The sequence below is a fragment of the Rissa tridactyla genome, chromosome 3, assembly GCF_028500815.1.
Source record: "Rissa tridactyla isolate bRisTri1 chromosome 3, bRisTri1.patW.cur.20221130, whole genome shotgun sequence".
In the NCBI taxonomy this organism is placed as follows: Eukaryota; Metazoa; Chordata; class Aves; order Charadriiformes; family Laridae; genus Rissa; species Rissa tridactyla.
In genome coordinates, this window is record NC_071468.1 from 126200652 (window position 1) to 126220637 (window position 19986).

At 47.4% G+C, this 19986-nt stretch overlaps 1 protein-coding gene across 2 annotated transcripts; it reads right to left on the reverse strand.

Annotated features, from left to right (window-relative positions):
- Positions 1–377: 377 nt before the first annotated feature.
- On the reverse strand, positions 378–19775 carry ESCO2 (establishment of sister chromatid cohesion N-acetyltransferase 2). Of its 2 annotated transcripts, none has more exons than XM_054194328.1 (11): positions 19666–19775; positions 17233–17301; positions 14700–15699; positions 12239–12329; positions 9656–9716; positions 6205–6334; positions 4598–4729; positions 4229–4318; positions 3637–3780; positions 2682–2869; positions 378–1073 (listed from the first exon to the last, which is right to left on the reverse strand). In XM_054194328.1, the coding sequence occupies exons 2-11, from the start codon at positions 17283–17285 to the stop codon at positions 935–937; spliced, it is 2028 nt and encodes a 675-aa protein (XP_054050303.1). In that variant the 5' UTR covers positions 17286–17301; positions 19666–19775; the 3' UTR covers positions 378–934. The 2 variants fall into 2 exon arrangements, with proteins under 2 accessions (XP_054050303.1, XP_054050302.1); XM_054194327.1 differs by lacking the exon at positions 19666–19775 and adding an exon at positions 19565–19653.
- Positions 19776–19986: the final 211 nt, after the last annotated feature.

Consider the following 19986-nt stretch of genomic DNA (forward strand, 5'->3'; position numbering starts at 1 on the left):
AATAGTCTTTATTCATCTCGGCCTGAAAGCGGTGTGTTTTTTCCACCTCAGGAGAGGGTGGGGGTGTGTCTCGAGGAGAAGGTTTCCTGACACACCAGGTTGTTCTGCAGAAAAGCGTACCACGGTAAAAGAGGATGTAGGATCAAGAGAAAAAAAAGGAAAAAAACCAAACAGTCTCTTGGACACTTACTAAATAAAACCCCGCTGGCTGGGGAAATTCCTGCCCTCATCTGGCTGGAGACGAAGAGGTTGCAACACACACTTGTCCCGTTCCTCCCTGCAGGCACCGCTCCCTTCTCATCTGAACCCTTCAAATGAGGAGAGCGTTCGAATTTGGAAGCCTTCCTCCGTCTCCCGCGCACAGAAATCAGCTCGAAAAGCAACATTTCACACATTTTATTGAGCAGGGGGCCCCTGGGGCACTCTCCCCAGCAGCAAAACGCCAGGAGGGTTCCAGGCCTTACCCACCGGGGGAAATCCTGACACGCATCAGTCATTTTAAGACCTCTTATGCTCTTTACATCAATTTAGCAACTTTTTGTTCCATAAGTTTAGCAAACTCCCCGCCTTTCACAGCGCACACGCAGCAGAGCGCGCAGAGTTACGTCCCCACACATCAGGGAGAAAACAGCCATCTTTATATTAATTCCACCTTTTAAAGAAATTAAGTTACTTGCAATAAAATTTAATCTCAGAAGAAACAAAACCTACCTGAAATCCAAGCAAGGTTCCACAGCATACACTAAAATACAACACAACTCTGTACACAAAGTGACACACTCTCCCCCCAGCTCGCTCGCGGCGGGAGGAAGAACTAGCGCTCAGCAGGAGAACAGCGTTTAGCCAGGTAACAACGCTTTAAGAAGCGTTAATTTCAACATCAAATTATTTTAGGCGATTTAAACAAACCTCAACTTGCAATAATCAAGCCGCCTCAGTTGTTATACATAAAATTGTACACGAGGAAGCGCGGGGTTTGGCAGTATTTCGTCGCAAACAGCTTGCCGTCCGGCGTGGGGTCGGAGAAGGCGATTTCGTGGGTGCCGAGGTAGCAGCCGTACATGAAGGTGCTCCTGAAAGAGAGAGCAGAGCTGTCGGGGGGGTGCAGCGGTGTCCCCTCCAGCCCCCCTCAGCAGGGAGCTGTTATTTCTTCTGTCATAGAATCCTTACAGTCGGAAGGGACCCTTCAGATCAAGTCCAGCCATCAACCCAACGCTGCCAAGGCCACCACTACCCCACGGCCCTCAGCACCACGTCTGCCCGGCTTTTCAACCCCTCCAGGGATGGCAACTCCACCACTGCCCTGGGCAGCCTCTTCCAATGCTTCACAACCCTTTCCAGGAGGAAATTGTTCCCAATATCCATCCTAAACCTCCCCTGGCACAACTTGAGGCCGTTTCCTCTTGTCGAGGAAGAGCCCGACCCCCCCTGGCTACCCCCTCCTTTCAGGGAGGTTTTTTTGCTTTGCTTTCAAACCAGAGAACCGCTGTGAGATGCCAGTTTGCCCTCTCAGATTCTGGTGTAATCAGGAACCAGGAGGCATTTTAAAATTAGGAAGAAGGGTAACCTAAGACCGAATACGGGCAGAAGTCCCCCAAATAGTTTTATGTGGAAACGTAGAAGTTTCAGTTAAATATGTTGGAGCAGTTCCTGAGGTCTACCACGGCAGTGCCCGGACTCTCCTGGGCACCCACAGGTCACCCAGGTCCAGCTGGCTCGCACGGCCTGCGGGTCTGGAAGGTGGCACGGAGGTAGCACATCTACTGGCACATCAAACGCTAACCACAGGAGGAACCGGAGACCAAACACCAGCGGAGGAATTTTCAGGATACTGAGCTTCAGATACAACGATTATAAATATATAAAAATATATAAGTATAGAATCACAGAATGGTTTGGGCTGGAAGGGACCTTTAAAGGCCATCTAGTCCCAACCCTTGCCATGAGCAGGGACATCTTCAACTAGACCAGGCTGCTGCAAGCCCCGTCCAACCTGGCCTTGAACCCCTCCAGGGATGGGGCAGCCACAGCTTCTCTGGGCAACCTGGGCCAGGGGCTCACCCCCCTCACACCAAAGAATTTCTTCCCAATAGCTCATCCAAATCTCCCCTCTTTTAGTTTAAAGCTATCACCCCTTGTACGTGCTACTACAGTTCATGAACTACCAAGTTCCCGCTCAAGGCGGTCCATATCACAGGCAAGGGGAAGTTTTTAACTCTTCCGTCCAGCTGGGTTTGAACTTTTCAAGCTCGGAATTTCCTACCCAGCCAAACTCAAGTGTTTGGGCCCATCAACTTCTCCATTAAAAAAAAAAACAAAAAAAAACCAACACACCAACAAAAACCACCAGTATTTTTTCCCAAGCAGGACAGTTTCTCTTGGAAAATCCAGTCTGTGTAGCTCTGTGTTCCGGTTATACCCAGCAGTTAACAACCTGGCCCACACTTGTGTCAGATTTTAAATGAAAGCATTACTTAAATATTAGATATACACAGAGTATCTGTCCACTTGATATCCTTCCACTATGAAGTGGGGATTTCAGAGTTGCCTGAGGACGCAAATTTTTCCCTTTCCGTGAGTTCCTTCTAACCACTTTTGGCTGCAATCATCGTTTTTTTCCCCCGCAAGGACAAACCCAAGGTGGGATACCAGCTCCCCACGGCCCTCCCGCCGTTCCCTACCTGACCGCGTCCACCATGCGACGGGCGATGCCCTTCCCGCGCCTCGGCCCGAACACCCAGATCCTGCTGATGCCGCAGACAGCGGGTTCTGGCTCCGTGGAGCAGCGCCAAGCCCGCTGGTGCTGCAGCACGTCCTGGTCCTGCTCGGGCGACAGCGTGGCTCCTGGCTCTGACAGCACCGGGAAAGCCTGCGGGGATGAGAATCACAGAATCAGACCAGCAGGGGTTGGAAGGACCTCTGGAGATCATCCCGTCCAACCCCCGGCCACAGCAGGGTCACCCAGAGCAGGTGGCACAGGAACGCGTCCAGGCGGGGTTGGAATGTCTCCAGAGACGGAGACTCCCCCACCTCTCTGGGCAGCCTGTGCCAGGGCTCTGCCACCCTCACAGCAAAGAAGTTCCTCCTCGTGTTGAGATGGAACTTCCCATGGTCAAGTTTGTACCCGTTGCCCCTTGTCCTGTCCCTGGGCACCACTGAGAAGAGCCTGGCCCCATCCTCCTGACACCCCCCCTTTCAGTATTTACAAGCGTTGATAAGGTCCCCCCTCAGTCGTCTTTTTTCCAGACTGAAAAGACCCAAATCCCTCAGCCTTTCCTCATCAGAGAGATGTTCCAGTCCCCTCAGCATCTCGGTAGCCCTTTGCTGTCCCCTCCCCAGCAGTTCCCTGTCCTTCTGGACCCGGGGAGCCCAGAACTGGCCCCAGTGCTCCAGCTGTGGCCTCCCCAGGGCAGAGCAGAGGGGGAGGATGACCTCCCTCCACCTGCTGGCCACGCTCTTCTTGATGCCTCCCAGGATGCCATCGGCCTTCTTGGCCACGAGGGCACATTGCTGGCTCATGGGCAACTTGGTGTCCACCAGGACTCCCAGGCCTCTCTCTACAAAGCTGCTGACACAAACAGCCCCAGTGATTAGCCTGCAATTTCACCCCCTCCCCATACAATTAACAGCACGTACCTGCTTGATTGATTCAGCCACTAAGCACCCAACAATCATCTTCTCGTTGGACACAAACAAGTATATTTTAGTCTTGGCTGGGCAGCTCAACGAAACTTGCTTAAACCCCAATTCATTATCTACGATCTCCCGCACGTCTTCTGCCTAAGAGAACAAAAGCGGAGAGAGGTGTGTTAGGAACTAACAGACGCGTTCTTTGGTGTGAAAGCTGTCAGAAAGGGGACTTGTTCCCTCAAATCATCCCGTGCTTGCACAGATCAGGCTCTAACTATGTACAGACACTAAAGAACAGGATCTCGCTCGTGTCTTCATCCCCCTAAACCTCTCACAGAGCGCAGCTGCCTCTCACCCCAGTTCTCGGGATGGAAAGGATCAGGTTGTGTTGGTCAGGTAAGAAAAAGCTTCAGCGCAGGGAGCAGGGGTGGGATGTGTCAGGGTGGGTGTCCACAGCCACCCAGATGGCTGCCACAACCCCACTTGGCTCTCCTGTTCGCTGGCAAGCGATGTACAATCACACGCTGAGGTAGTGCCGGGGGCTGAGCCAGCAGAAAGCTAATCTACATTATAAACCCCAAAATAAACAAACATGTACCTTCTTGACGGCATATTTTGGGTCATTTGGAAGAATCAATACAATTTTCCCATCCCAGAACTCTGCCACGACCCGTTCTTTCTTCCAACCCTGCCACAGAGAGGAAAAAAAACCCCAAACAAACAAGTTAGCGGTCGAGCGAGAGAGAGGAAGTGATTCAGCGGAGATTCTGGCAGAAGCAGCTGTAATCTGAACCACTCCAGCTTTCAGGAATAAAGTCACATTCATCAAACTGATGAAGGCAGACGGTTGCTGGAAATGCTTAACTCACACTTTAACCTCCCCTCTGGATGACAAAACGGCCTGCAGCTGCCTCGACGGCGTACCTGGATATCCCACCCCACCTTCCCCCATCTCCTCCAGCCTTACCACGTATCTGAGTGCCTCCAGGAACCTCTCGTGGTGCTGGATGTGCTGGGCTTCATCCTCCGGGCTTGCAGCCGTGTAGATCATGCCGCACGACTTGCAAACTACAGCGCCAAAATGCTTCTGACCAGCATCCTAGCGAGAAACAAAGCCAGTTAGGCGCTCTGAAGCTGTTCAAAACCATGTTCAGTTTAAGGAATGATTAAGGAATCACGTTCAGATTAAGGAATCAAAGACTCAAGTATTTGTTTTCGCTTGAATTTGTGAAGAGGAGGACAAGCTTTTGCTCATTTGCAGAATATTCAGAGCTACACAGCATCAAATTATCCAACGGACACAATGAATGCATCATTCGGAACAAACCTCGAAACAGATAAGCAACATCCTCACCGAGGAAATAAAGTAGAAGAGCACCACAAATAACCAAAGGAAAATTCTGTATAGTCTTTTCATCAGTTACCTAAAAATAACCTCATTTTTATCTCTGTCAGTACACACGGAGGGGCAGAGGAGGAACCAAATGCCAGTTTTGCAAGCAAATGGCAAATCGATCTTTAAATAAAGCCTAATTTGTTAAGGACTCGTTTTATTTTGCTGCTCTGGCTGCTTTCCCTGCCCCATGTCCCAGCTCGGGCTTCCCCTTGTGTCACAGCACCCAGCGTCTGTCCCTCGTGGGGCTTGTGGCCACCAGCCAGCCCTGTCGGGGGCAGCGATGGCTGCTGAGCCCACGCTGCTGCCTTCCTCTCCGCACAGGCGCTCACCCGCGTTTCTCCCTTCCGCAGGGACCGGCTTTCAAAACACTCAAAAATTTGTGTCTGTGAGGTCTCAAATTTGACAGAAATCATCCAAACGACTCAAAAGGTGCTAAAAAGGGCAGATCAGCAGACGAGAATGATCACATAAGCGCCGCTCCCTCAGGAAACGGGCTTGAAAACATCTGTATGTCACCAAGTGAGAACAAATGGTTTATTAAAAAATTACTCATCACTGAGGGCGTATTTTTCTGGAAACCCATACACGTGATGGCTCCGCCAGCCTCAGCAACACCGTCTGGCCTCCTCCCGCTCCAAAAATCAGCGCTCCACGCTGCAGGGCAACAGCGGACATGCAGCTACCGAAGAGGCACCGTTAGCGGAGCGAGCTGCGTCAGGGCTCAGCTCTCGGTCGCACATTCCTCGGTCCCACAGTCCTGCTCCAGCGCTGCCCTGGCTGACGTTTGCCACTGCGGTTGCAGTGCTGTGGCTGACGCCGCTCGCACAGCGGGCCAGGAAGCCGTGGGAAAGGAAGAGGATCCAGCCAAATTCCCTCCTATAGCATCCATACAGCCTTGGCCCAGTTCCCCCTTTGGGTTTTTTTTTTTTTAGTATTATGTTCCGTAAGTCTCTTAATGTAATAAAGCGTTAGTCCCAGGGAAACCATAACAATGTATTTCCCAGCTACTACCCTGTCCTCGTCCAGTGCTAAATATGTTAATCACCGCTCTGTTAACGTGGTTGGTTTGAGGCTTACACGTAAGGAAATCTACTTATCGGTTAGCTTCAAGACGTATTTCTTGTTTCCTCACCACCGAGCCACCCCGAGGACCCAGCGTGCCCCACGGGGAACCTTACAATGATCATCTGATCCCTGGAGCGCTTGCTGAGCTCTTTCGCCTTCTTGCTTTTCTGCGAGGTGTGAGGTGTTTTTGCAGGTGGGTTGGACCCGAACGGAGAATTCAATTCATCCAGCACAGCCTGTGTCCTGAAAATTATTTCAGAGAGATGAAAATTAGTCCCTGCAGACGAAAGTTAACATTACTTGTCAGGTACCAGGGCAGGGTAGTGACTGAGCATCTCCAGGATCCGTGCCAGACCTCTGGGCAGTGAGATACGAGGCAAGGACAAGGGTCCTTCCTGGCCAGACTCAGCAGTACCATCATCTGAAATCACCTTACAATGCTTCAAGCTTTCCCCGTTCTGTGAGGAAAGCTGACTTTAGAGTGCACACACATCAGCACCACTCTCATAGAACCACAGAGTGGTTTGGGTGGGAAGGGACCTTAAAGCCCACCCAGCGCCACCCCCTGCCCTGGGCAGGGACACCTCCCACCAGCCCAGGTTGCTCCAAGCCCCGGCCAACCTGGCCTTGAACCCCTCCAGGGATGGGGCAGCCACAGCTTCTCTGGGCAACCTGGGCCAGGGGCTCACCCCCCTCACACCAAAGAATTTCTTCCCAATAGCTCATCTCAATCTCCCCTCTTTCAGTTTGAAGCCATTCCCCCTCCTCCTATCACTACATGCCCTTGTAAAAAAGAAAAAAAAAAAATCCCTCTACCCTTAAGGGGAAAAAAAGTAAGAAAATCAAAAATTGAACTCCAATAACCTACAAAGCATTTCATCTAGGATTTGATCAAGGTGTACAAGAACTTGTGACAAGTTTTTGCCCAAGAATCACCATAGCTTGGTCTCAAGCCCACATTCCATCTATACCTGGGGTCCCAAGACCACGTCTCTACTCCATTGCTGCTCCACCGCCACCACGCCAAGACCCCTTTAGATGAGGGGATCAGCAGCATTTCAGGAAAAACCATCATCTAGCAGGGACAGCTTCCCAAAGAGGGGAGCAGACCGAAGCAAGGCCAAGAGGAATTTTTCATATTCAGACCCAGATACGGAGGCCTTACATGAATTTTTAAGGTCACGACGTGAGCTTCAGCGACAGGGAAGCACCTTGTTGGGGGTGTTAATAACAACACAGTTTTTCTAACCTACCTTTAGACTTCTGTATGTAAGGTGGCATTCCTTAAGCAATCTTAAAAGCAGGAATTTGTTAACTGTTGTGCAGCAACCCTTAACATGGAATTAATTTAGAGATACACCAAACAATTTTATAGATTTGGATACTAAGGAGAATTTCCAAAGCAGAGACTTCATGTAGGAAAAGCTTGTGCTCATCAGCTTCCCAGGAGACAACTGCAAATCCAAGACTGATTTTCAGTTAATCACAAACACCAGGATTTCCACATATTCCAGGGTTCCACTTGCACCACGGAAGATATTTGTAAAGCCACAAGGCGAAGCAAAGCAAATATTGCAATGGGATCTCTCTTTCAACACTTCCGTGGCAGAGGACGACAGTAGCACGACAAGACTTGGAAGGTTTATTTTGGCTCTTTTTGGAGCAACTTTAAGTGGTTTGGTTTTGGGGTTTTTTTTACGTTCACAATAAACTCGGCTTAGAATGCCTTTATTGTTAACAAAATGCACCAAGAAGTTGATTCAATATGGGAAAGGGATTAGTAGCTCTGGTTCTTGCGTGGGAAAACAAGCCTCTTTTTCCAGTAGACATCTATGAGTATGGCAGCAAATTAATTGAAGAAATAAGCTAATCAGGAGCACAGACGTCAGGTAGCACGATTACACCTTATGAGTCAAAAGTCCCAGTGCCTGCAAGTAATTTATCAAGAACCAGAAAGCAAAATTCATATGCCTGTGCTTCATCTCCATCACACTAAACATCGCCCAGCAGGTTCATGAGAGACCCACTCAGGTGAGCACGGGACAATGTAAGAAAAGCAGGTGCTTCTGTTAACCCCTTTTCACCCATTTTTATTACAACTTCTGTTGCGTCTTCGGCACCTAGATCAAAACTTGTGAGCGTGCTGCTACCTAGTGCTGCCGTACTGAAATTTCTTAAATTTTAGGTTAAAAAAACCACCCAGTGCACTACAAGATACTCTTGCCCAGTGCCGTTACTGATCTTTGCACTTCAGGTGATCTGTGTATAGCGCACAGCCGCTTCTCGGAGTGCTAACAGTGAAGATGTTGGTCAAGGTTGGCCACAGCACTGAAATATTTACAAATGCACATCACAGGAAGAGTTAGCGTGGAAAAGCAATGAACCTGATGGCAGGAGAGAGAGGTTTGACAGTAAATTTAAAGAACAGGGGTATTCCACCAGGACAAGGCAGGTAAACAAGCTTTCTGAGATCTTTAGCTCATACAACTTTAATAAGCTGGGGCCTTCCCCAAAAGTGAGTTATTTCAATAGTTTTGAAACAAATACTGTAGGCTTTGATGGTAAAGGAGGTACAGTGTGACAGGGACACAGAAGCTGCCAGCTCCTGCAAGAGCCCCAGACAGGCCCGAGAAGAGCGACCGACCTGCCCCCTCGGCGTTATTTGACGAGGGACCCGCACTTTAACTGGCCCACAGAGTCCAATTTTCACGCACCCCAGCTGACATACAAAAGCTCAGCTCAAAAAGGTTGCTCACGACACAGAATTGCTCCAAACACGGCAAGAACGCCCATGCGGAGGCATTGCTGCCGTACCGATTGATGCGGTGGGTGGACTGAACTCATGAGCACGCGTTATGTTTGCCATCTATGGCACAAATTAAAAGATTTATATATAGAAATATACAGAAAGCCAGGCCGTTGATTAGATTCTAGCGAGGGACAGCAATGCCTCCTGCTCATTGTACGGCCGCTGAGGCTATACCGTGGCAAACTGAGTAAAGACAATTCGTTTTGACAACTGTGGTACCAACTTGAGCTCGTAATTAGTGCTGGCGAGGGGCTCTGGCTGATGAGAGGCCGGTACAGAAAGACCGAAAGATGCTGCTCGTTACGGACACTCCAGATGTGGAGAGACAGAACACACAGAAGTAGCATACATAAACAAGAACCCTTCCACAGGGGTAACACCAGCAAGGCCATGCCATTCTTGGTAATGAACAGATCATGACACAACCCCCTTTGTTCTAATGATTTTATCATTAGCAAAAGCTAAGAGAAAACTATTATTTCCTTTCTAGTTAAAAAAAAAAAAATAATAAACTCAATAATATGTACAAATTCACAAGTAAAATGTACTACAGGCAGTGTATTTCCTTGTTCACAGCCTAGTATCCCCCTAAACCAACTCAGCTTACGTCTTCCATCTTCCCTCTAAAAGAAAATAAAGCCAACCCAATAAACACTCCAGGCTTCCAATTCTCACAGGGATTGGGAGAAAGCTAAGCTACTGTTTTTAGAACTAGTATCTTTTTTTTTTTTTTTTAAAAATAATGATTAACCTACCTTTTCTTGCTGCTGGGGGGTGCAGTGAATATGGGGTAGACAACAGCATTTGAAGGAGATGCTGGAAAAGAGGAGCGAAGTTATTGCGGTTTAGAATCCTTTGTAGCTGCAGAACACATTGATACAGGGAAACGGAAATTCAAATACAAAGGAGACTTCAAAATGACCCACAACGGTGACACTGAGTTCTAGAGACAGGAGTTTATAAGAGTATTGGGCAGCTGTTGGTGCTGCAGGACATAAAAGTTATGTTCGTGAGTGGTATCCAGCCATAATTACCTCTAATCCGCTTCAGTGACATTGATCGGGCTACCTGGTACTTTCCCCTCTCACATTGGAATTATAAAGCAGGAATTTCTGCTGCAGTAGTTTAGTGTTTCCTTGGCTATTGATTAAAAATGTTAATCAAGAAGAGGTTTCTCCATTTTTCCATTATTTTGGCTTCTTCATCCTGGAGAAGCTGGGAAACGACGGGCTCAGCACTAGGTTTCAGCACACAAGCTGCAAGTTTCAGGGTAATTTAGCAAAGACTTGGGTAAATAAAACCAAGGAAATTATTAGTTAGGAATATATTTTCCCTCAAGTGTAAAAAGTTTAGGTAGTGGACTGCTTTCTGCTCTTGTATTGTGACCGCATTCACAAATAGAGACTTCAGGAATGACAGAAACATAATACATAAGCAGAAAAATGGCCTTAACAGACTGCAGAAAACATACCATGAAGATGAACCAGTTGTTTCTAGGAAACAGGCCACAATAAAAAAGTCTCCTGTTAACATCAATAGTGGAAAAGATTGTGAGGAGTCATGAAGACGACACTAATAAGAAATAAAAAGCCTATGGCTTCCTAGAAACGCAGGATCTTAGTGGGCCAGGACACTTCTTGGGAAAGGCCCCAGCAGGCAAATAATGTAATTCCTAAATAATCTTTGGGAATGTGATGGCAACAGCTTTTGAAACAGGTGGAAAACACACTAAGAGGAGTGTTTCATGCAAAACCGGAGATAGCAGAGAGAAAAGCGGCTGGCAGGACGGAGCACGCCACTCCTCAGAACAAGAGGAGGCAGCAGGGAGAAACGGTGACCTTCAATAAAACAAACTTCACTACGTTCCAAAAGCGGATAAGTAAGTTCCCAAGTGAAGCAAGACTAAAGGGGGGGGGGGGAAGGCTCAGGAGTGCTGGCAATTTCTTCAAGACACACATTAAGACCAGATGTGCCAGAAAGAAGTGGAGTAAGAGACAAACACGGCTAAATCATGATTTTTTTCACTCCCTGGCAACGCAAGGAATTGCAACGGGAATAGAAATCAGGGAAAAGCTGAGCAGAAATGCCAAATTGTTAAGTGAGCTCTACCTGGAAAGGCCAGAGGACTAGGGAAGCATCCTGTAAGGGGAAAACCCAGAAGTTTCAGCTACCAAAAGAGGAGAAAACACTAAAACCAGATGAGAAATGAGAACAAACCATTCGGTGCCTTTTTATTTCAGTCATCAATAAAAGAATTAGTTGTGATGAGATCATTGGCGCAATTAAGACACAGAGGAGATATGAACTTCCACAGCTGGGGAAGGATGTGAAGAGAACTCTCAGACAAATCAGACCTTTTCAGACCAGCAAGGATGGAATTAACCCAGGGCTGTTGGGGCTGGAATAGCGAATGCTGCCTATTTTTAAAAGGGAAAAAATGGAGAAACCAGGAAATAAGGATAAAATAACACGACCTCAACTTCTGCAAACATACTGGCACATGTTAGCCTATACTTGGAAGGTGAGACAGCAGGTAGAGCAGAACACTGTAGTTTGCCTTAATAAAATAATATTTAACCAACACATTTACTTTTTATTTTCACTTGTTATTCCCAAGAGGAAAAATAATAAGTGTCTTAAAATTAATATATAACTTCTGAAAATTCCCTTGCATTACTAGAGAAACATGCTGTAAAGCAACCATAAGAAAAGGGGCAAAGTTGACCGGGGGGGGGGGGGGGGGGAAAAGTACCATATTCAAATAATTATTGTTCAAATGTATGTGTTCCCTGCGTGTGTAAAGTATGAATTACTCCCTTCCTGCTAATTAGTGCTGGTAAGGCTCGCGTGGAGGTTTGTTTGGGAGTATCACACCAGGAAAGACACGTCTCAGCCTGGAGAAAATAAATAAACTAAAAAGTCAGATGCCTAAAAAAAAAAAAAATAATCAAGATTTAAAAAGGAGAGATGAAAGAATCAGGATAACGGTCCGGGGAGAAAAGAACGGGGAAAAACCTAATAATAGGATTCAAATACAGCAATTTCCCAAATCTTTCCGGGAATCGGCCACGTAAAGCAAAGAGGAAAGACAGGTTAGACATGAGGATAAAAACCAGTTTACATACTGCTTAATGCTAAACCAGATGCATCAGAGAGACAGCAGTCTCCATCATTACTGTCCAGCAAATTTAAACACTAAATTATAGGAGAAGAGGGGAATTCAGCAGAGTTGATCCTGCTGGGCAAAAGCTGGCAATTTGAGATTTTTAAAGCCTCCTCCGCCTCATTTTCCTGCAGCAGCAAAAGTCATGGACCAAGATACGGAGAATCCAACTTACCTCGCTTATTCCCCTTTGGCGGAGATTGGCTTGAAGGCATAATGCAATCATCTGACTCACGGCTTTTAGAAGAACCGATTTCATCAACATCCTATAAATTAAGACAATTTTATTTAGGGCAACAAGAAAACTCTTCAGTTAAGTTCTCAGAGAGCAGCTACAGAATCACATACAGCTCAAGTGACCGTTACGACGAGCATTAATTGACATTATGAAGTGTATTTTCCAATAACGGAATGCGGTTTAGCAGACAACCCATCTCACAGGTCTTAAAATGACATCTGATCGCTGAATTTGAAAATGTCGCTGAAAATGTTGCACCCCAGAACTGAGGAAAAAGTCGTTTCCTGCAGGTTACTCACAGCCTTGAGGGGCAATAGCGACGTTTCTCATCTTTGACTACTGTCAGACCCAATTCAGCTTATGACAGTGATCATGGATTTTCATTCCCTACACTCTAACACCTACTTACGCCCCTGCTTTTGTTTTATTGCAGGATGTGTTGGGTTTTTTTTTTTATTTTATTTTTAAGTAAATCTTAACTGTAGAGGTTCATATCATTTCTTTACCTCAGCATTTCTGGGATTCTGCTTCATTCTCTCTCTCCAGCTATGCATCTTCGCAGCTTTTGGAAGCCTCTCACAAACGTTCAATACAAATGAGTTTGCCAAACTGTTTTTTTGCCTTGAACTCTGCTTGTTTTGTGTATGACAGTGTATTATTTCCCATCAGGAACCCGAGACAGTTATCAGGTAAAGGACCGGCTGCAGCTGAATCTGAGACCAGATCAAGGCCAAACTTGGCCTGTGTTCAGTAACGAAGTCGCTAAGTTCCCTTTTCAAACGCTCTGTGCTTCTGGTTAACCTCCAACACAAAAAACTGCCATCCCAGCGGAATCAAATGCTTTCAAGTTTAGGTTTGGTTTTTTTTTTTTTACTGCACGTACAAGATGAGATTGCACAAGCTAACAGTTGTGTTTTATTAACGCTGCGTTGTAAAAACATATTGACAATCAAGCCAGGAATGCGAGTGTGATACTAAACCAGTGCAGGTGAACAAAAGAGGCAATAAATTGCCCTTTATTGAATCAACGCAGCAATATAAAACACATTAGCCCTATAAAAACAGCTTCTCATCTTGTTCACTGCTTCCTTTCAATGCCCGGTATAAAATACAGTAATATTCCAGTGCCATTTCCTACATTTCCGACGCCAGAACGCACCAGCAAAATATGACATTAAGTGCAATGAAATAGTTTGCAAACCTGTTCCAGATTTGTATTTTATTGCTGCACTCGCTCCATTGCCACCTTTACCTTTCACACCTAAGCACCGCCTCGGAAAGCAAAATCCACATCCCAAGCTAAACAATTCTCCGGCAAATCGTAAAATGAAAAGCGAGGTCTGGCCAGCATTAACTGGTTGGCAATAAGCAAGACTCGCTGCAAAGCTTAACCGTTCCAGCACTGATAAACATCATTTACACAAGAAATTAATGTATGGTTAAAAAAAAACCACGCAAAACAACACTTTTCTATCACCAGGGGTGTAGTCACTGCTAAGGTAGCGACAGATGAAAATTGTTTATAGCTCTTCAGTGATATACAAAAAGGTTAAAGTTCTTCAAATGCAGACCAGCTCAGAAAATTAATTGTTGGATTGTTAAAGCCTGAAAAACAGGGGCTTATTCTCACTTCCTTGGAGAAGGGGGCTGCGGAACTACCACACATCCTTCCTGCTGAGAAAATAATCGCTAAAAAGATAATCCCCAAGCAGAGCAAAGCCCGTGAGCGCTGCTGGAATTCCAGCACAGGCTGCGCCACCAACCAACATCTTGTGACCCACGAGAAGCCTCTAAATAAAGACACTCTACAAACAATTTTGCTTTCTCTGCCCAATTATTTCACTGGCTGAGAAGCGCATGGCTGGGGAAAACTAAAATTGGCTTCAGAGAGCACAGAAGAGAACTCCTGCGAAGAACCTACTTCCTTCAGCTTTGAGCGGGTAACGTTCGACCTCCCACAAAGCTCAGCGAGGTCAGATCTGGCGTTTGTTATATTTATTAAAACAAGAAGAAAAAAAAAATGCTTAAAAACCTCTTTTTCAGTTTTGTCCTTTATGGGGGCGGAGGGGGATAAAAAAAATAAATATATATTGTCTTTTGCCAAAACTTCACACAGAAAGCTTTTCTTTCAGCCACCATAAATGCAGTATTTCACTTCAACAGAGAGCTAGCGACAGACAGGGATGCCGACACGACATTCCTGGAGGTTTCCCTCAGTTTCATGCCTTCATAAGGCAGGACTAAATCCGTGAAAGTCTTCCTAGGCAAAATCCACTAATATATCTAAATAAACACCCGATGTCTGAATAACCGGAGCATGTGTTACTTCCAGCTTGCTCAGCACGCTGGGAGTGTGTCACCTGAACGCCTCCGTGGCCCTCGTGACGCTTCTACTCACCACATTCTCTGTATCGCTGTCTCCTGCAGACCAGGAAGCCCCAAACGGACTAGGGTTGCTCCCGCTTTTCTGTGGAGATCTTTTTCCTTCATGTGCCGAATCTCTCTCTTGATTTCCACAGCTCTTAGAGTCCTCCTTGTTTGCATTTTCCTTCTTCTGAGGCACAGAAATCCTTCTCAATACCCCGCCCGCCTCAAGAATTTTGTTTCTGTCTGCTGAATTAGACTTTGCAGTGGTCGGTGGTGCGGGCTGACTGTTTTCTTGCAGAGAGTTGGGGTCACCCTGCAGGGACTTAGTGTCTACAACTGGTTTTTTAGAGTGCGATTTCTTCCTGGCAGAAAAGAACGCTGCTCCCAGCTGGAGTTTCAGGGCTGGTTTAACTGTCATGCTCAGGACTCTGAAGGGCGAATCCATCTTCTTTTTAATCAGGCAATTCACATTCTCTTTCTCCACACTGGGTTTTCCCGGTGGAACGTCTCCCTTGGCCTTCTTAAGCGTTTTGGGGAGAGTTTTGCCATGCTTGGAGCTGGTCGCGTGCTTGCTTGGCTTTGAGCTCGCGTTCCTGCTCGAGTTCACGTTCATCTTCTCAGTCCTGCTGGCAGCTGGGAGATTTTCATCCCTGCTCCTCTCCCTCAAAGAGCGGTTCTCGTTCAGTTGTTTCCTCTCAAGAGGAGTAAGGTATCGTTTTTCCTTGCTGTAAAAAGACACCACGGGCACAAGGGGCTTGTAGGAGGCAGCAGTTTTTGGGGAGAATTGCCCCAACGGCTCCCTCTGTGCGGCTGCGGGAACACTGGTGGCCTGGAGGGGTGAAATATCCAACCTCCTCGACAGCACCGGCTTCTGATTTTCATCCTCATTTTCTCTCATCTCATCACTAGAGCTCGATGACCATTTTATTTGAGAAGCAAACCAATTATTTCTTGATTTCTTGAGCGGAGACCGACCTTCAGCAAAGCCCAGCATCTTTTTTTTCACAGGAGTCTCAAAGGCTAAGGATGAACTGTAAAAATAATTACGGAGAAAAACATCACATGTACTATTGAAAGGTTTTCAATTCTTGTTTTATTTAATAACACTTAATTTTCACTCAGCCTAGTTGCTTATACTGGTATATGCCCTGGAATAAATACAAATACCAAAATACAAAATACAAATATCAAAAGGCCTAAGACTGTCTGGCCATTCTTCACATATTTCTTTTTTTAAATAGCAAATCTAGTTTCCTGCCTGAACTTGTTAAAGCACCTGGGAGCAACATTCTACTTTCTGGAACGCTGCTGCCAGGATCAGCATTATTTGTGATTAAGGAGAAAAAAAAATAACGTCTGGTTTATTTCAGACCAACTCTGTTGACACAGATTTGTGCCTCTGAAAAAGCTTGTGCATCCCCCACCCCCGTATGTAAGACGCATAAAACTGGGGGGGAATCTTATAATATTTTACACCAGTTTTCAAAAGGCTTACACCAAAATCTGGCTCTGGCGGCTATTTCAGAATCTCAAACCTCATCAGTAAACCACTAACAGCCTCTGAACCTATTGCCCAAAAAGAGATACACATTTTCACGAAGGACAAATTCAGCCATTCCTGGTTGTAACATATTTGGCGCAGAGGGCAGCGAGGCGTTTCCTCAGCGAGTATTTACACCCTATCTCAGGAATTTGTCCTTCTAAATCAGAAATCAAACTTCCCTCTTGGTCTCCCCCCGAAATATTTTTGTGGGGCAAGTACAGGACAAGCATGAGAAAAGTTTGTTCAGCTGGTAGTTACAAAAGAATGAGAAATAATGTATTCTTTTGCATTTAAAGCTCAGCCATGAGCTTTGTTCATAGCCATTGGCTTCTCCTCCCCTGGATTTAGAGGGAAAAAAAAAATATCTATAATTTTTTACGCATGCATAACACAGGAACTATTTTTCTATTAACACTAGAAGACTATTCAGATGATTTGTGCAGACCTCAGTATTTCCACACTGTATATCAAAGCCTTTCCAAATGGGAAAGACGCACAGAGAAGTGCAAATATCGGGGGGGTTTATTTCTCAGGTTTCTAAACAATCAGGTTTTAGGTTTCTGCTGGTTTTGTGACTTACTCAGGGCAAGGTCTGTGCGTGACTGTCATGTACAGCGATACACACTTGACAGAGGTGACTGCTCAAACAAGACACCGTACTTTTATTAAAAAAAAAAAGGTGCAAATTAATGCAACCCACTAATGTGGGCCTGCAAAGTGTCAGCTCAGTGTAATGGCTTTCTCTCGTTTCTAATTCTGGGCTCTGCTATGGACTGAAGATCATTTTTGTGTTCATTTTCTGTAAATATTAGATGAAATCCCTCAAGATGCTCAGTACAATACACAATGTTGTAAGTCACTAAATAATAAACACAGGTTGATGCCAACCGTGTGTCAGAAAGATCTTAATATTTTTTCCACTTTACATTAAGAGCTCTCAAGGATTTTAAACATCTATTTTATTCTGTACGCAGCAATTACAGTGGTTTTATTAGAAAAAAAATACGAAAAGTTAACGTACCCATCGGTATCCGTAGAACTGCAGCTCCTTTTCTGCGGCGTAACAGCTGCCATGTCTTCATCAGAGCGCCTACAAGAACGCATTTTTTAGTATCTTGAAATAGATTTGCAGTAAAAAAAAAAACCCAAAACTAAACAAAAAAAGAATTAGTAAAGAAGGAAGAGAAGGTGGGGAACTGGGAAGAAAACACTGAGTGGCAGCAGTTCATGCATGACAGGGACTAGAACACCACAGGGCTGTGTTTCAGTCGAGCATAAGCCATAAACCAAGTGCACGCAGAAAGGATCTTCCAGGTCAAGTCCAATTCTGTCATCACGGACAAACGCATCCTAAAGTCCCTTTTCTAAAATGGAGTCAGATAATTCAGAAACGTGTTTTACTTTCTGTCTGTCACATTCCCCTCACAAAGCTCATTCCAGACCTCACTAACATAGTTCCTAGAAACCTTCTTGCTCCTGCCTGTGTTCACGGTCAGTTTAGTCCCGTGAGGATTTCATGGTGACATTTACCTTCCAGACAAGACAGCTCTCTGCCCAACAGACTTTTAGAGTTTCTCTCCCAGCTCCCTCCTTACCAAATACCACAAACCACATGTTTTTAGCCTTCATTAACACAGTAGCCATTTAAACCACTTTAATACTCAACGCTGTTTGTGTCATCTCTACCAGTTTGCGACAACTATCGCACAATATTCATTTTGTGTTACGTGGCATTTCAAAACTGAAACCTGAGAATAAACAAATACCCCGTGTCCAAGAAGACTACCAATAAATATTCATAAACTACTCAAAAGGATAATTTATTCAATAATCTGCCAGTAGGGGGAAGTTCCTCCTAACCTGCCCGCGTTAACACAGTGCAGTTTTGGGGGAAGCGGTGACTGGTGACAGCCCAGACATGACAAGCTGCTGTCAAGCCCAGGAACACCAGGGACATGGCAGAGGATGGAGGCAGGAGCTGCAGCAGGAATTGAACAACCTCAGGACAGAGCAGCGCTGGCAGAAGGGAACTTCAAGAAGGGCAGGCAATGCCTTGGAAGCACAGGGCAAAAACAACAGCCTGCAGGGACCTGGGAAATAAGATATCAGGTGCAGATAAGAGGGAGAAGGTAGGACAAGGACATACTGTTGGCAGGAGAGCACAGGTGCGTGTGTGTGTGGAGCAATCCTTATTGCTTCCACCATTAACCCATTGATCCCACAGCCAGCTCTCTGCAGAGGGGCTCTACACCTGCCCGGCTTCCCAAAATGTTCTTAGTCCAGTTCCCAGCCAGCTCCTCATCCCAGAAGCCCGGCATCTCAGTATTCATAGAATCACAGAACGGTTTGGGTGGGAAGTGACCTTAAAGCTCACCCAGTGGCACCCCCTGCCCTGGGCAGGGACACCTCCCACCAGACCAGGTTGCTCCGAGCCCCAGCCAACCTGGCCTTGAACCCCTCCAGGGATGGGGCGGCCACAGCTTCTCTGGGCAACCTGGGCCAGGGGCTCACCCCCCTCACACCAAAGGATTTCTTCCCAATATCTCATCTCAATCTCCCCTCTTCCAGTGTAAAACCCTTCCCCCTCGTCCCATGGCTCCCCTCCCTGCTCCAGAGTCCCTCCCCAGCTTTCCTGGAGCCCCTTGAGGGACTGGCAGGGGCTGGAAGGTCTCCGCGGAGCCTTCTCTTCTCCAGGCTGAACCCCCCCAGCTCTCTCAGCCTGTCCTCCCAGCAGAGGGGCTCCAGCCCTCCCAGCATCTCCGGGGCCTCCTCTGGCCCCGCTCCAACAGCTCCGTGTCTCTCCTGTGCCGAGGCCCCAGCGCTGGAGGCAGCACTGCAGGGGGGTCTCCTCCGAGCGCAGCAGAGGGGCAGAATCCCCCCCTCGCCCTGCTGCCCACGCTGCTGGGGATGCAGCCCAGGCTGCGGGGGGCTCCGTCAGACCTTCACCCCAGCACCCCACCGGCAGCCTGCACTCCACGAGAACATCCTTATCGCAGCACCCCACACCCCTCCCACCCCACAGAAACCCCTTCCCCACACCTGACCCCCACTGCTCCTCTTGTCACTCCCACCCCACCTGCACCGGTCCGTGGGGCCTGGAGCACCTCAGCACCGCACGAAAGCCCCAACCCGGGGCCTCGCAGCCCTCACACCCCCTCAAACACCCCGCCAGGCCTCGGGCCCAGCGAACCCCCCACACCCCTCAGACCTCACAGGCGCCTCAGAACCGCACCAGGCCCTGACACCCATCGCTCCCCCTTCCCAGACCGTACCCGCCGACACAACACGAGACCCGCCCCAGCCACCCCCCGAGCTCACATCCCCATAGCCCCATCCCAACTGCACTCCCTCACCTCAGCGCCGCCGCCATCGCTCCCGCGCCTTCCAACCCGCGCGCCTTCTTCCCGCCTGCCCGCCCTCCCTTTTCCCATTGGCCGAATGTCCCATCATTCACCTTTACTACGTTGCCATTGGCCTGACTGCGGTGCGCCGCTCTGCACCCGCCCTACCCCGTTTTGCAGCCAATCAGAGAGCAGAGCTCGCTACTTACACAGGCCCAGAGGGACTCCAACTCCCAGAGTGCCTCGCGAGCGCTGGGCCGCCTGCGCGCTGCTGGGAAAGCACGGGGCATCATGGGAGTTGTAGTCCATGAACGATGCAGTGGGGGCCTGGGTGTTCAAGGGTGGTGAACTTCGGGATATGAACGGAGGGTGAACTGAGAGGCGTTTGGAAAGGCTGAGGGGGCGGCGAGGGGGTGCCCAGCACTTGCTTTTGC